Source organism: Podarcis pityusensis (genome assembly GCF_964106645.2).
Source record: "Podarcis pityusensis genome assembly, chromosome: 6".
Classification (NCBI taxonomy): Eukaryota; Metazoa; Chordata; class Lepidosauria; order Squamata; family Lacertidae; genus Podarcis; species Podarcis pityusensis.
Window position 1 is genome coordinate 41,208,983 of NC_138030.1, and position 17,067 is coordinate 41,226,049.

General features: G+C 40.8%; 1 protein-coding gene across 22 annotated transcripts in view; it reads right to left on the reverse strand.

The window, feature by feature from the left end:
- NFASC (neurofascin) overlaps positions 1 to 17,067 on the reverse strand; it is a 173,662-nt gene that overhangs the window by 65,501 nt on the left and 91,094 nt on the right. For 20 of the 22 annotated variants that reach the window (XR_013987644.1, XM_081009970.1, XM_081009974.1 and 17 more), the window contains 7 exons: positions 13,396 to 13,446; positions 5,058 to 5,169; positions 3,726 to 3,910; positions 1,898 to 2,029; positions 1,026 to 1,169; positions 514 to 625; positions 82 to 248 (listed from right to left, as the gene is read on the reverse strand). Coding sequence is in view for 21 of the 22 variants with exons in the window: in XM_081009970.1 (XP_080866096.1) it covers positions 82 to 248; positions 514 to 625; positions 1,026 to 1,169; positions 1,898 to 2,029; positions 3,726 to 3,910; positions 5,058 to 5,169; positions 13,396 to 13,446 (903 nt within the window). In the remaining variant the exon portion in view is untranslated. The remainder of the gene's footprint in view (positions 1 to 81; positions 249 to 513; positions 626 to 1,025; positions 1,170 to 1,897; positions 2,030 to 3,725; positions 3,911 to 5,057; positions 5,170 to 13,395; positions 13,447 to 17,067) is intronic. The other 2 variants (XM_081009979.1, XM_081009972.1) reach the window with 1 other exon arrangement.

The window sequence follows — 17,067 nt, forward strand, 5'->3', positions numbered from 1 at the left end:
GCATTCTTGTCATCAAAGGGTACCCAAGATCTACATTATCTGGAGGATACTTGCTCTCTGCTTAAACAGAAGCCATCTTACCTTTTATTTCCAAACGAACCTGGTTCTGTGCTTTGCCCAGAAGATTGGTGGCCACACAGGTGTAAGTTCCTTGGTCTTCTTTCCGAGCCCTGATTATTTCCAAAGTCCCATTCTCGTGCACTATATAGTTGCCACCGTGCAGTGTGCTTCCCTGGCCATTCTTAAACCTCACAACAACACAAGAGAATGCTTTTAAGAGAGGGAAGCAGAATAAAGGTGCAGATTGACTTCCAAGTGTGGGTACAGGATTGCAGAGAAAGTGAGCAATCCTCTGCTCAGTAGGCAGGCGGTTGAGATACATCCAAGATACATTCCTTTATGGCCATTTATCAATGAATTGAAACACATTTGATTCTAATAGAAATTCAATTGATTTAAAAAAAGATTATCTTTCCCAAACAGATGCTATGGCTTAATAATAAAAATCGTTACCATCGTAATGTGGGGATTGGGGATCCAAAGAATGGACAGTCAAGACGAGTCCGGTTGTTTAGAATTACTTTGATCAGCTGATTACGAGGGGCAAGGATCCGAGGAATAACATCTTTAAAAGAGATAGATAGATAGATAGCCTATAAAGGTAGTCAGAAATTTTCATTTGTTTTACAGAATATATTTCATTTCTAGCTTTACATTTTTGTTTATTTGGCTTTTGCTTATTGTTTTCATAAATGGATTTTTGTCCTCAATCCATTCTAGATGGGATGTGTAACACAATTAGCTTTAGAACGGAATAAATATATTCCTTTTGCCTACCAGTAACTGCCTACACATATAAGTAAACTCCTTTGCCTTTCATTAGTTAGATCAGTTGGCATTCAAGGATGTTATGGTTTGCTAGGGAAAGAGAAATAATGATTTTCATGTTCACTTCAAAATAATGCGTTCAGTGACCCTCTATAATCTAAAGATGTCAAGAGCCCATTTGTCCATTCAATACTTACCCAGCACACTGACAAAGGCATTAGCCAGCAGGTACCCATGTTCATTAGAAGCATTGCATTGGTATACAGCACTGCTGCCACTTTGGATGTCCCGAAACATAACAGTGTCTCCCGTTACTTCACGGCTCGGGTTGGGAGTGGAACCTTTGAGAAAGACATAAACATAAGTGATACACAGTTTTTAGCATTGCCATTAATAGGGCTTGGCTAATCTGCCAATTTTGGTTTCTCCCCTTTTCTCGTTTTCCCAAGTCTTCCATTTTCCACATCAATTTGTGTCTTTTTTAAAGTCCTCATGAAAATTCACCAGAATTTAAGTGTGAATTTATTTTAATATACAGTATTGCATGTTTCTATGCAATTTTGCCCAATATACACATTTTTGCAAAGCTGAACATCTCAACATGGAAATGACTTCCTTTTCTGTGGTGCTTAAAGGCAGATCCCCATTATCATAATAGTTCACTATGGGAATAAATGAATTTGTTCAGAATTCTGTCTTCCCTTTAAAAGATTAGCATGACTGATGCTATGCACTGGCGGAGGAAGAGGAGTGAGGGGGAGCGCACCGCCCCTGGCAGCATGATCCCTGTGGGGTGCCAACACGGCTGTCCCCCTGCCTGCACTGGGAGCCACGCCCTGCAGGCAGCGTGCCATGCCCCCAGGACGCGTGCCACGCCCCTGGGATGTGCGCCGGGCCCACCCCCACCTGCTCTCCGCCCCACGGTGCTGGTGAAGCTCCGCCACTGATGCTATGTATGGTCATCAGTTAAGATCACATTTACTTGAAATTACAGCATTTTCTTCTCCACACCCATGAAATCAAGATACATTATAAGCCATTATCTTCTGTTCATAACAGGTTTGCTTACTTTCTATAGGTTCTCCATTCACCAGCCACTGGATGGAAGGCTTGGGGTTACCATTGGCTCGGCAAACCAGTCTCCCATCCTCACCAGGAGCCAAAATAAGATTCTCTGGTTCATCCAACCAGTAAGGAGCAGCTTTAGAACAAGAGAGTGAGAGACACACACCAAAGTGTATTATAGCTATCTCAGCAAAGCTCCTTTTGTGTTCTTTCAGCATAGGCTATACTGATTAGTATAGAAAAGTGACTGATAATCATCCTTCTGTACCATTTTTTTAAAACGCACCATCTCAAGAACAGCTGAACATGACCAGCATAGACATATACAGCAGACACGATAAGCCTGTGTCAATAACACTTAATAAAAATCCAGCAGCAGTAAGCAGCCATATTAATTTCCCACAAAGTATCAAAGCAAGGTTTTCAGGCATTGTGGGAAACTTAAGTGGCCACAAAGCACTGCCACCACCAGGCATGGCTGGGGGACTCTGTCCTAGGAGGGGCTGACTAAAGGGCACTTTGCCCATGATCCTCTCAAACGTGGAGCTTGCCTTGGTAGATTGTAGTTTTATGGGAGGAAACCAGCACTTTGGTATAGGTTATAAAACAATTAAGGTCAAAATTGATGTCACTGCTGGAAATGTTTGGTTATTATTACTAAGTGTTTTTTGTGGATATTACACCGCCAGGATAAGATACAGCTAGGGTTCTTCTTATATAACACAGGGAGGATTCACCTTACTGGTAGCAAAAGAGTACAGTGGTACCTCAGGTTACAAACACTTCGGGTTACAAACATTTTGGGTTACAGACTCCACTAACCCGGAAGTAGTACCTCGGATTAAGAACTTTGCCCCAGGATGAGAACAGAAATCGCACGGCAGTGGTGTGGCGGCGGCGGGAAACCCCATTAGCTAAAGTGGTATCACAGGTTAAGAACGGTTTCAGGTTAAGAACAGACCTCCGGAACGAATTAAGTTCGTAACCAGAGGTCCCACTGTACTGTTCTCATTCATGTAAATAAAAATTCTATTGTCTCTTTGCTGAAGTCAGTCTTTTTTCATATTGACAGGAACAGTAATGTTCTGGAGGCACAAATTAGATCAACCTGGGTTGAGGAAACATGCATCTCTCATAATGACAGAATGTTGTATAGGGGATGTATTCTCCCTAATGATATTAATGACTAGGTGTATTAAGTCTGAATGCTCATCTATGGAATAAATATTCCTAGGAACATATATCAAGCATGTGAGAAATAAGAGTTATCTTGAGTCCTTTCCCTTGACATCTGGTTTTCAGCATGCAGGTTTTTTTTTTTTAAAAAAAATAATAATGCAAGAACATTCCATCCTGAAATCTCCCACCTGCAGTCCAGTTTCAACACATAACCTTCAAGTAGTACAGTTTCAACCCATAACCTGCCGCTCGTGTTAATCAGAGAACGCTGTTATTGGGTGGCATATAAATGTGGCAGATAGATAAATAGCTCTTATTTCAGCAACAGGCTTCATGCAGTTTAAGAAAAATACTTCCTGAACATTTCCCATAAAACCAAGCCAGCAATGACAGGCTTATGCTCTCTTCTGCCAAGTACAAGGAAGATATATGAGCCACAAGCTTAGATGGCAGAGGATTTCAATAGTTTAGCTAGAAGGGTGTGTATGAATGAAATATTTCTTATCTTTGGTTGCTACAGAGGAAGATTTCCCAGGTTAGCCTGATCCCATCCTTCTAGGACAGAACACTCTGTTCTCCGTAAATCCCTCCCAGGTGCCTTTTGATTTGCTAATTGGCAAAGGAATAAGAATGGTATAGTAAATATGACGTACCCTTCACTCTCACCGAGATTGTGTGGCGGCTAGTTCCCACTTTGTTGGAAGCTAAGCAGAAGTATTCCCCAGAATCTTCCTCAGAAACATTGGCAATATGAAGAGCCTTGTTGAAGTTCTCCAGCTTGGTCCTGCCTGCTGGGAGATCACCTCCTTTCTTGTGCCACACGATGTCTGGTGTTGGGCTACAGGAAAGAGGAGAACAGGGTTTGACATGAAGCCTCTCCCAACATGAAATGTACACTATAAAGGAATTCCCTGCAGCCTAGCTTCTTAATTTAAAGCTGGGGTTCTCACTTAGCATTCTCTCAAAATCCCAGACAAGCACTGCCAAGGAGGTTGTGAGGATGTACCTTCACTGAAGAAAACCAACGATTTAATGCTTAAGAACATGCACGTACAAGATTCTGTGTTAAACCCCTGGTTTCTGTGGTAATAATATTTCAGGGAGCAGTTCATAGAAAGACTTTGGTCTGAGAGAGCCTTGTAAGCCATTGACACTTGAGAATAGACAATTATGGGTGGTATCCAACTAATGTGTGGTGTCAGTGCAAGGATTTATCTTTGTACAACAAAACTTTCCCCTTCTCTCCTTCCCCACTGCATACTCCCCCCCACTCTGTTCTGGAGGGGGAATCCCTGGGACAGATATGGGGTGGCATGGGGGAGGAGAAGGGGGAAGTGCCATTGCCCATCCTTGCACTGATGGCACCTGTTAGTTGTATAATAAATATTGAATCTGGCTTATGGGTCATGTAAATTGCTTGAATGAAGCTTCCTACTGATAATCACTATTTTGTAGTTACAGGAGTTAATGTTGGCAGTATAAACTGTGATAACTGATCTTTACTGGTAGATCACTGGACGCCTGTGGCAGATCACTGGCTCCCCCCCCCCCAAGAAGCTGAACAACTTTGGCTCCCCTAAAAAAAAAAGCTGAACAACTTTGACCTGAACCCCCCAAAACAGGGCTTTCCTTCCTGCCAGTTTATAACTGTGAGTAGATCACAGTCTCTTGGGGGTTGGCCACCCCCGCCATATATTATCCCTGTACTGCTCTTGAAAAGCTCTCATAACCATAGATATTACTGTTGATGTTAACAACAGTCAAGCCACATCCCATTAAAATGAATGGATTTTAGTTTCCCATTGGAGCCACGTTATTTCACATCCTTAAAGGAGATGCTATTTGCTAACACTCCAATAAGGAGGAATCAACAGTCAGCTGTGATTTTACCCCCATGAAAATCTGCAGGAAACATAAGATCTAGACCAGGAGGATAGAGACGTATGTGACACACCATGGTTCCCCTGATCCCAAGTGGTACGTACACTCCCGAGGCAATGCATTCCAGCAAGAGGTCCTCCCCTCTCAGCACCATCTGATTGCTTGAAGTCCCAATGGGGTACATGAAGCTGGGGTGCCTTTCTGTGATACCTCGGGCTGAAATCAGGACATAAGGGGGAAAAATACACACTTGTAAATCCTTCTTCTCTACAGAGTGACTGGAAATGAAAGACAACCAACAGCAGGAGACAGGATGTAAACATATCAAGAGGCACAGAAAATCAGAGTCTTTCCAACCCCACAGACTTGATGGGGAAGTCTCTGTAGAGGTTGAGGCAGATGCTGAAATGATAAATTGAAATGGAAATAACAGACAAGGGAAGGAAGGAGCAGGGAATGGCAAGAAGGAATGGTGATGTTCCAGACGGATCACTTTATTCATAGCAAGAACACGTCAATTTAAGTAAGATTTTGCATTTAACAATGTACATGCTTTGACTCTGAAAAGCAGCTCTTGTAAAATTATAGATTTCCATTTCTCTTCAAAATAAATTATTTCACTGCAGTCAATGGGCCTTGACAAGGATAAATGTAGCTGGACTGTTGTTTCTACTTGAGAGCAAATACAGAATGATTGTCATTTCTACATTATCAATTTCAGTCTGGTGAATTTGCTAGAACTAATTAGGGATGTTCTGGGGGAAGAAAAAATAAATGTGACAAACACAGAGTTTAGATCTTATGCACTAAATTACTTCTATCCTCTATAATTACTTTCTGCGATTTACCACTCCTGTATCTCTCAAAAATAGATTTATTTTGTAATGGACTAGTTTGGGTTACAAATGACTCCCGTACAAAATACACAAATTTTCTCTTCTGAACATAATAGTGTTGCCTACTAAGAAAAAGCGCATAAATTTCAGTTGGATAGGAATGAAAATAACATAGTAGCGAAATATTTCAATATCTACAGGGCCTCATAATCCAAGACCCTTCTTTGTGTGCCTCCTCCATGAGAGGTCTGGAGGGTGGCAATATGAGATATAATATTAAAATTAAAATTATTATTTGTTTTTTATACTACCCTTCATCTGTAGATTTCATGGCAGTTTGCAGCATAAAAATACAAGATAAAAGCAACAAATACATAATAAAAACAAGAAAAGAACAAACCAGCACCCTCCCCAGAATAGATGTAAATACAAGAAGGCTGCTCACATAGGATGTAAAAACACAGTACATAGACAGAGCTCTTTTCTGCACCAGGCAAGCAATAGTGCAACACAAGACATCTGCGCATTTAAATGAAAATTAACCCAGTAGCATGATGACATTACAATCTGTGCTAATGAATGGTGTCACAAGACATTATCACAATAATAATAACAACATAGTTATTCTGTGCTACTCAGTGTGGGGACATCACTTTCAGGAACTGGAGATTTCCATAGATGATGACACACACAGCCTGCAAAGAAGGGGAACAAACATTTAAGGCAAGATGACTGACAAGACAAGAACCATGGAAGTGTTAAAACACAGAAACCAAAAAAGTACATGGAAGACTGATAAAAAACCACCACAACAGTTTTCCATAAATGCATGAAAGAAGTCTGCAAAGGAAACAGACTAACCACATGCATAAAACATAGACGTGGGCAAAGGAGACGTGATAGGCTGAAAGCAACAGAGGCAACAACAACAAAAAAGCAGGTTATTTTCCAGCTTGATGAAGCCATGTTAACAGTGGTGTTAAATGAGGTAAATGTCTGGCATTAGCCAAGAGATATTCAAGGCTAAAAGAGGAAGCAAATTATGGACTGGAGCTACTGGACTAAGATAAATGGATGCTGCAATGTAAGACATGTACTGAATGAATTGGTTTAGACAAATATTTCTACTACACTGATGAAAACTCCACCCTGAACCAGCAGTTCAGCAAGAGGCTATGTTCTGTTTACGGGCATGGGTGCTGAAGATCTCTCATACGTATAGGCAGGAAAGGAATGTAGGGTCAATGATAAACGTCCGCAAAATTAAGTTCACCTGCAGGCTGAGCCTAAGGACTTCATTAGGAAAACCCGCAATTCAAACTTCCAGGCTTGTTCACAAGCCGCAGCAGCAACATATGAAATGACAATATATATGCAAGCATGTAGTTAATTAATTATTTGGTTAGCAGCATATCACTACAAAGTAAATAACTGATAGCAGTTACAAGACATATTTCAGATTGCTTCACTGACCACTTGCTTTGCATACAGACGAGACTTGGTTCAATCCCTGGCATCTCCAGGGATCTCTGGGAAAGACCCCTTTCTAAAGCCCTGGAGAGCACAGGGTCAGCCCAGGGAGTTCTAAGCTGGGTGGACCAATGGTCCACCTCAGTATAAGGCAGTTTCCTAAATTCCTATGTAATGGTTGCTATGCTTGGAATCTCTAATGTAAATCTCCAGTAACAAAATGTCCGCTCACAAACCAAAGCTTACAAAAAAAAAAAAGAGGCACAGTTCACCAGGAACATCTCTGGCATAAGCTTCTTTGAAACAAATGGGAATTTCACCAAGAACGAATGTTGCTGTTGTGCAACCCTTACTTATTTCCAAGGAGCCTGTGGAAGAGATGCTAACAGTTCATTATGCTGACCATCTTCAGATAGAACAGCTGTAGTGTGATCATTGACGCAAACACATAGAATATAATTGTCATGTACATGCAGGATGTGTCTTGGACAACTGGGATAATTTACTCTTTTAATCCTTTGAATATTAACACACCATTAAAACACCACCACCACCACCACCAGGTTGAAGTGCTTTTCCTCAAATGCTTGTGGAAGAGCCTGCACCTGTGGTATAACAGGTAGGTAGGTTCTAGAACAGTCCACATGCTTTTCTCCTTTTGCTAGAGGATGCACAAGTGGAACAGTATTTCACTTTTCTTGAGCAGCACTACAGTAGAATAAGACTGTCCTTCTATGAGCAGCAAACCCCTTCCACATGAGGAAGGGCACCATTGGAGCTAACACCTTCTTCCAGATGCAATTCAAATAATAAAATTGCACCACTGAGGCTGCTGAACCACTGCACAACTGAAGCTAGTCCTGTTTACCAACTGTGTCCCCCGCCTCTTTTTTTTTATCCCAGTGCAGTTGAGCAACATCAAACCACAGTGGTGGTCAACAAATTACAGGTCAACTCAGCTCCATGGCCATCTTAAGACCAAGGCACAAAGTAACATAGTATATCCAGCTCTAGGAAGAACTGCTCTGCTAGAAAATCCTGCCTCTGGCTTGTTTAAGGCCAGTGGTTACCATAATGATACAACACCAAGTTTACCGTAGGGTACTCATACTGCCACATAATCATAATATCTCTGCTCCAATCTCTTCTGCCCTGTGCACACAACACTTTTGTTTCTGTGAGCTCCCTGTGAATCTGTCCTGGTTGCTGAAACAGACCCTGTAACACTGAAATAATGGAGTTCAGCTGGGCACCAGCTTTGCATCTATCACACCATGCAGGAGGCGCAGAGTTGTGCATTTGACATAATCCCCTTAATCGGATTTACAAATGTGTAACAGGAAAAGATTATACATTACTAAATTTCAAGCTTCCGCCTTATTAATATGCTCCTAGGAGTAAAATTATTCTAAGAAAGCTAGAAAAGTAAGGAATAGAGTATGAACAATATCAAGGAACAAAGCTCCTAATTTAATTTTATATATTACAATTTATTTTAATAAAAAAATTACTTTTGATGGTGTAGCTCAAATATTTGATACTAGGTCAGCATTTTTCTGGATTAAAATGGAAACACTTCACTCTTACACCCAAAGACAGAGAGAGAAAGAGAGCACATTTCTCAATTAGTCCCCAGGTCAGGCAGCAGGCATCCTTCTTGGAACTGGAGGATAGCGCAGTTATTATCATTCCCAATGGTCTCGCCCTTCCCTAAGTCCAGTCACTCAGAGCTCAGGTATGGAACCATACTGTGTGGGAAACAGCAGTCGTTAAGATCTCCTGTGTGCCACTTCATAGGCTACATGAGGGAATCCTAGTGCATCCTTGGTCTCCCTTCAAATGATGGTACTGTCTAAATACTGGCACGGGGAAGGGAAAATCAGTACTACTGCATTGGGCCGGTACATTCCAATGAGCACTGAACAATAGAAGCATCTAACCAAGTGTCCTAACTTCAAGCTGCACCTTGGTTCAGTAGCGGCTGGTAGTGTGGTGTGAGCATGGCATCCCAATGCTGCCTGTCACTGCTGGTTACAGAGAGGGAGGGGACAAGGCAGTGGGGAGCTTGGCGCAGGAATGTCAGATTGGTGCGGTGCAATCACAGCATCAGAGCCAACCTCCCCTCTCAATTGACAGAAACACATGGCATTGGGAAGCCAGGCCAGTAATGCAGCCCCACTCACACTGCCCCACTATAGCTTTGGTCTCTCTCACTAGCATGTTATGCTACCTCCTCTAGGAATCACTGTTCCAGATATTTAGGTGTCTGCAAAAACATCCTCTATCGTGTCTCTCACCCACTTAGACTACAGTTCAATTCATACACACTGAGCTAATGTGAATTTCTTTTCCTCATATGAACCAGGCCTTGAGGAGTTCAGTGATTCACTGATGCAGCTGGGTGTAAAATTCTCTCTGTAGGAAAAAGCATCTCATGCCTAATTTTCAAACTTGAAGCTTGACCTGGACATTATCAGTGCCCCACAGTAGAGCTCAAAAAATGCACACACTTATGAGCTTAGGTGAGCCTTATTTAATATGAAAAAGAATGTTGACACAGCCATGAACAATGTTCAGATGCTATAGATGAGCTTTCAGGGTGTCACAGAGCCTGATAAGTACCAGTCCAATTTCTAGCGCTACTTCCTGATCTATTTGCCAGACTGGTGCTGGTTTGACTTTCTCCAACATCCATGCAAAAAATCTGGCCCTTTATGGAATCCATGCTGCAAGATGAAGCAATGGTCACCATCTTTGATAGCTTTGGAAGGTGATCTCGAAAAATTCACTGAGGTTCTGCCTACTGGTCATGATGCTCATACGCAACCTCCAGATTCAGAGGCAGCATGTAACTGAATACCAGTTGTTGGGGACTAAGAACATACAAACATGAACCTTGAAGGATCAGGCTAGAGGGAAGAATCGTGTTCTCAAAGTGGCCATCCAAATGCCTGTGGAAAGCACACAAACAGGACCTGTATGCAACAGCCCTCGGTCCACCTATGATTCCCAGCAACTGGTAATCAGAGGCATACTGCCTCTGACAGTGGAGGTGGAACATTAGGAGGGAGCTATAGCCTTCATGCCCTACTTATAGGTTTTCTGGAGGCATTTGGTTGGCCGCTTAGGGAACTGGGTGCTGGACTTTGGTCTGATCCAGCACAGATCTTATGTTCACATCAAAAATGTTCTTGGAAATTAAGCATGCTTTGTCAATTTTTCAGCCAGAGAGATTAAAGTAGGTCTGGCACAATAAAGATTTTCTATGCTAGGTGCACAACAACTACCTTCTTTTGCCATGGGAACGCTCGAGTCTGCATCATGTAACCATCACTATTCTTCAGTAAATTGTGGCTTCCTTTTCAACAGCTGTCCTCTATGGGCATCTCAAGGGCATCCCTGATTCTAATTAAAGGAACATTTCTTGTGACTCTTCCATTTACTTAGAACATACTGTGCTGCAGGCACTTTGCAGGGAGGGGCGAGGGTTAAAAGAAGAAGTTCTAAACACAAATGATTGATTTCAGTTAAACTTGCTTCCAAACATGAGAAGCAAGCTTGCTAGAGTAGTCCCATGGCAGTTTTTGCTACTACAAAACCAGCCTATCCATACTTTATATGGTAGTTATGTTCTTAAGACTTTTCACATTGTAGCATATTCTTCACTTCAAATCATCAGCCATGTTTTACGATACAAAATTTACATCCTTTATTCAGACACCATAGCATTACACTGTTTGATCTTTTAGATTTTACTCTGGCCAGTCTACATCCAGACAGCCCAATTAGAAGCTAATGAAGGAGTGCTAACAACCTTAATGGAAACAGTGTTCAAGTTTGGGCTGTTCTTCACTATTTATCCACTATATTTGTATACTGATTTTCAACAAAATTGGCTCTCAAAGCAGTTCAAAACAATAGTTGATCTACAGGCAGATACTATTCTCAAAATATAATTTAGAAGACTATTAAAAATCAATCCGAACTATTTATTTTTGTATTAAACTTTAATTCAGACAGGTGAGGTGGATTAAGGAAACAGGAAAAACCCTGTTGAGAAAGCTACACTTAACAAAATAACAAAGAAGACGACTATAGCAGACACCTAGCAAATGTAGCAGGATCGCTATCCTAAGCATAAGTATGGGCTCTGACTCTCAACTTGGACTAGTGGCACTGGAGATAGAGATGCTGTAAACTGATCAGCATCATGACCAAGCCCAAGCCAGAAACTCTTGGATCAGGGGCCCTTCAATCAATCAGGATATCTGGAGTTTTCAGCCGCCTGAGGAATTGACAGCCTCCATGTTAGGGGGCCTGTACACCCAAATTGGCCTGTCAATGTAAAAATGCAACACCAAAATCCAAAGGAAAAGAAAAAAGAAAGGTGGGATATAAATGTAATACAAACCAACCAACCAACCAACCAACCAGGAAGTAGGAAAATGCATGCTGCTCCATTTTAGAGTACTAAGTAAGAAGTATACACCCATGTCCCCAATAGATGGTTGGTGGTTCTAGCAACCTACAGAAATGGATTAATCTCAAGAGAATTAAAAAGGTAGGCTTGGAGTGGAAAACCTGTTCCACACAAAAGCAAGCGGCTGCTAAAGCCAGGTTTAGGAGGAGGATGGGGATAGGAAGATCCATGTTTTGCAACTCAGATTGCTTGATCAGAGAGGCAATCTGTCTCACTGCCTACAACAGAACAACTTCTTTCAAGCCTAATTTCAGAGAGGGGAGAGACGATGGTAGGGTACCCAATAGATAACAGGGTAAGCCTCTGAGGGCACACATGTGGCAACTGCGGAGCACACAGTCTCCAAACAATGAGAAAAGAAATCAAATGAAATGTACACAAAACACAAGTTGGATGGGGCAGAAATTGTTAGAATTCCTGCTCCATGATTGCAGTCATGGGATTTTTGTCTATCACATGATGGTATATGTTTTAACTCCACAAAATGGGAAGTGACGGAGACTGGGTGTTTGTGTTACTGTGTTCTGTGAAGTGGGACTATCGTCCTTTTTCTTTTTCTCTTTGTTGTCTGATGCTACAGAGAGCTAGATAGCTAGATAGGCACTTCCAAAGCAGAGAGATGCACAACTCTCAAATGTTTTTCTTTAAAATAAAAGCAAGTTCACAAACTATTATTTGCAACTAACTGAGATTATGCCTGTGTGCACAATTTATTTCACTATAAACTAATACACGTCCATTTCTAATCTATTGCAAACAAAAAGTACTTTGTTTCTATTTTCTGCAAACTCTCTTCCCCTTCCACTGAAGTTAATCCCCCTACAATTGTTTACATTATCACACCATTTGCACACAACTTTCAGTATACCGCAGAAGAATGATTCAGGGCCCCCTGGGAGCCAAGTGATTGTATATCTAAAGCACAATTTATAATTCAGGCTTCTCCTAGTGTTACATTCTCCTGAGGAAGTATTCTTCACTTAGACAAAGATGAAAGAACAAATAATCTTTGGAACATTACATACAAAATTACATAGATTATCAATCATGAAGGAAAAATCAAATGGTTTTTTATCATCGACTACTGACAATCATAAATATTATAGACATTTCTTTTAAATGGACTGAGGAAAAAGGCACATTATTTTTTATGTGTAGATCTCATCGTCTGTGTGTATTCAGTAAAACTTTGTTGGAGAGCTGTTGTCTTCGCAGCTAGGTATTGATCCGTGCTATCTAAACAACGAGGTTTAGATTAACAGAATTTGACTACCACATGTGATCTTTAAAAACTCAGACTGGACAGGGTAATTTTTAAAAACATATATACAGTACAAAAGTAATCCATTTAACACCACATGAATAAAGTGCAACATCACATGTATGAACTGATTTGAAGACATTACCAGCATCATTGCCAACAGCTACCATTAAATGGAGACACATTTCAGGTGCTACAGACTAAACAAGTGCAATTTGTGGAGTCCGAGTACTCAAGATGGGAGACATGTAAAATATATAGGAAAAGTTTAATATGTCCATGAAATTGCCTTGTTTTCACTGACCGACCAAAAAGTGTTATTAACACAATAGTAAGTCAGGTTAGGTACAGAGGAGTTAGAACGTGAAGTTCTCCAGAAGTCAGTATTGACTCACCACTGTATATGTCAGTGTGATTTCGAAAGGACGTTTCATTATGGGGATGCTCTGTAATAAACAAAAGAACGTGAGCGTACCAAAGGCAACAAAGCATGCACTGAGTAACAAAAGACGAAATGGAGAGGAGGTGTACAAAAGGAAAAGAACACACACACACACACAACAGAAATTATAAAAAAGCAAAAAGCAAAATAAAAAAAGAGGCAATGACATACACATAACATCCAAAAAAAACCTTCAACACAATTTGGAAAGAAACAAAGAACACAGCAACGGAAGGCAGCAATTGAAGAAGACGGCTTTTTTCTATGAAATGCAAAATTATGAACTAAAAAAACCCAACACGCATTAACACAAAATCAAATATGTTCAGATGCGTTCCAGAAACATATGGATTTTTAAGTTTGACTTTTAAAATGCCAGGAAATAATCAAAACATTTTAATTATTATTATCAATAACTTTGTTAACATCCAGCTCTACTTTTGGGAAGAACAATTAGTTTGTCATCAGATTTGTAAAAAGAAAAAAGATAAAGAATGCATTCCTAATATTTGTTCCAAGGGTACAAGATGGATTACTTTCAGCTTTAACAATGAAAAAAAAACAAGTTATAAAAGTATAAGATAAACAACTGGGGTTTTAATAGATCATGGAAGCATTATTAGAATGAACTGCCTTTCATCTTTTAAAAATGCAAAGCGATAAGCACATTAGAAATAATCCAATAGCAGCAGTAGGCTTGCAGATAAACCCACAAAAGTTACGGGACAGCATTTAAAAAAAATAACAACTGGATTACGACAATGCAGCTGAGCACCAGCATCCCGCAAAGCATGTCTTGGTATATATTATCCTCAAAATGGACACTTAGACCTGCTGAAGCACCCCAACTATTGTGCCCTCATTCCCCTCTTACAAGGTGGGTGTGTGGGAGACTACTTGTAAGTCTTCATTACTATAACACTGAAAATGGCATAAATGCAGAGAAACTTTAATGTACCTCACCGATGTCGCTCTCCAAACCCATACCACCCATTTCATGAAATTCCATGACTCCATTTAGGATTTACATAAGAAATTACATAAGAAAAAAATGGCCATATATTTTAAACCACCTTTATTAGTCTTAGATTTGCTAAAATTGTCAGGTTTAAGTCTGACAGCATACCACATCATACTAAAAACCATGTAGGTAAATAAGGACCTATGACACTTTGAAAAGCAAAGTACGTTTGAACACAAAAGCGACCACTTACATTAGGAAAAAATGAGGGTTTTTTAAAGGGGTAATCTGCTTTAATCTTAAACATTAAGGCTACACTCATGGGCTTTGTTTGCTCATCATGCTAACCCTTAAACTAGGGGTGGCTAAATTGTTGTCCTCTAGATATTATTAGACTACAACGTTCATCATCCCTGATGTCTCGACAAGCTGGCTGGGGATGAGAGTTGGAGTCTACAACGTCTGGAGAGCCACAGATTAGCAATCCCTTCCATAAACCATGTCTTACCATGGACAAACAGCACAATAACACACTCTGCCAGATCCTTCCCACTTCGTTCCACCTCTGTCAGGAGCAACAAACATGCCTCCTTGGAGCTGCCAAAACCTGTAATTGTGGCTTGTTTCCCCATAAGCAAACCACATCTGGAAACCAAGGTTTATTCTTGGCTTGCTGATCATTGTGCATTTAGAGAGAAACAAGCCACAAACCTGATTTGGACAACATGGTAAACCAAGGACTGTGGTTGTTCCTGCTCCTGCTAGGTGGTGGTGCAAAACAAAAATGATCTGGCAGTGTCCACGAGGATACTGTCTGTTCACAGGAAGCCATAGTTTATGGCTCACTGTGATGTGTGAAAAAGGCCACTAGTTTTTTAAGGATTAGGACAACCCAAGTCTATTTTGTCTAAACTAGGCTTGGTAAGAAGTAGAATGACTACTATTCTGTATTTCCAAAAGAAGATCAATGTCCTAATCCTCAACACATTTGGAAGTAAATACTACTGATTTCAAGTTAGTGTGTCTAGCATTACAGCCTCTTTACTTCCCTTTCAGATGAGAAAATTAATCATCATAGCAAAGCAATAACTTTTGTGGATTGAGCACTTATACAAAACAAAATACTGAACAAGTATCCAGATTTGAAACAAAAACAAATCACCGAACAACGTGCCACACAGAAAGGCAGTTCAGTTCCTTTGAACATAAGATGAAATCTATTTTACATACAGGAAGAAAGTGGTCCTCTATTGAAAGGGTCTCTAGGGAGGAAATGTGCACACAGTTTCCAAGTGAATATGTAAGAACAAGAAGGCTGGAGACATACAGTACTCTTAATGAGCCTTCCAAGGAGCCACTTGTAACCTAGGGGTCACTAGGTAAAGGGCAAAGACAACCATAGCATACAAATTAAGGGTTACCCATTACATACAACTTACTGCAAACTCTATTTGTCTAAACTGTTTAATATTTACATTTCTTAAGTGGTATCATAAAAACAGAAACTTAGCAACAACAAAGTCCAGGGAAAGAAAGGGTGGAAGATGCATTGTACAAGATATCTGAAGCAACTGTTGGGCAAAAGGAAGGGTACGGCGGAGGGCAGAAAATATCCAAGTGATAATTCTTTACGGTGTGGTGTTACAAGTAAACTTTTACCAGATGATCCACATGATCGTACAGGTCTTTTTAGGGACAGGCAGTCCTTCAGATAACCTAGTCCCAAGTTGTTCAAGGTTTTAGGTGTTAGTAACAAGATCTTGACATTCCTCTAGTTCCTTTGTTTCAACATTCTTCCCTTAGATCAATACGTGACAGGAGAAAACCTGCCTGCAGGGCCATCAATTAAGCATGGCTTCTAACACAGAAGGCAGTGAGCTGTGTTCAGAAGCTGGAAGAGCAGCAGGACTCCATCTACACTGCTGCATGGATCACTTCTGGGTAGGTGGGATCCATGCCACTTTTCAGTCACTTGACATCACTATGATGTCGTGACCCATTTTTCATTTGTAGTACAGCCGGTCTTGGGAAATGGCCAAATTGGGACCCATGCTGGGCCTAAATAGGCCTGCAGCCTGAATATTCCCCATGCCTGCTATATAGCATTAACACCAAGGTCTTGTTTTCCAGTCATGGAAAGCCATAATTAATGGCATGCCATGAGCTTTCCTCCTCTAGTGTGAGTGGATGCAACAAATTAAAACCCTCATTTTAATGTTATAGCTGAAACTGAGATTGCACTTTGTTTTGCTCAAACAAATCTGGAAGCTAAGAAGAAACCTTAACTTCAGATTGTGGTATGTTTGGGGCAAAACGAACCATGATCCCTGGTCTGGACATAATGCTAAGCCATGGCTCATGTAGTTTATTGTTTCCATTCATGCTAGGGAAGGAAAAGGGGAATGACTGTATCTCAGTGTAGAACATCTGCTTTGCATGCAGACGGCCTACGTTCAAACCCTGGCAGCTCCATTTAACAGATGACAGAAAAACCTCCTTCTCCCTGAGACCTTGAAGAGCTGCTGGCAGTTGGTAAACAATACTGATCTAGATGGACAAATAGATTGGATATAAAGTAGGTTCCTATTATCTTTCTGCCTGCAGAGGAATCTACTTCAGTGACACCTCCCAGCTTACCAGGTTCTGTACTCATTTCCCTCCATG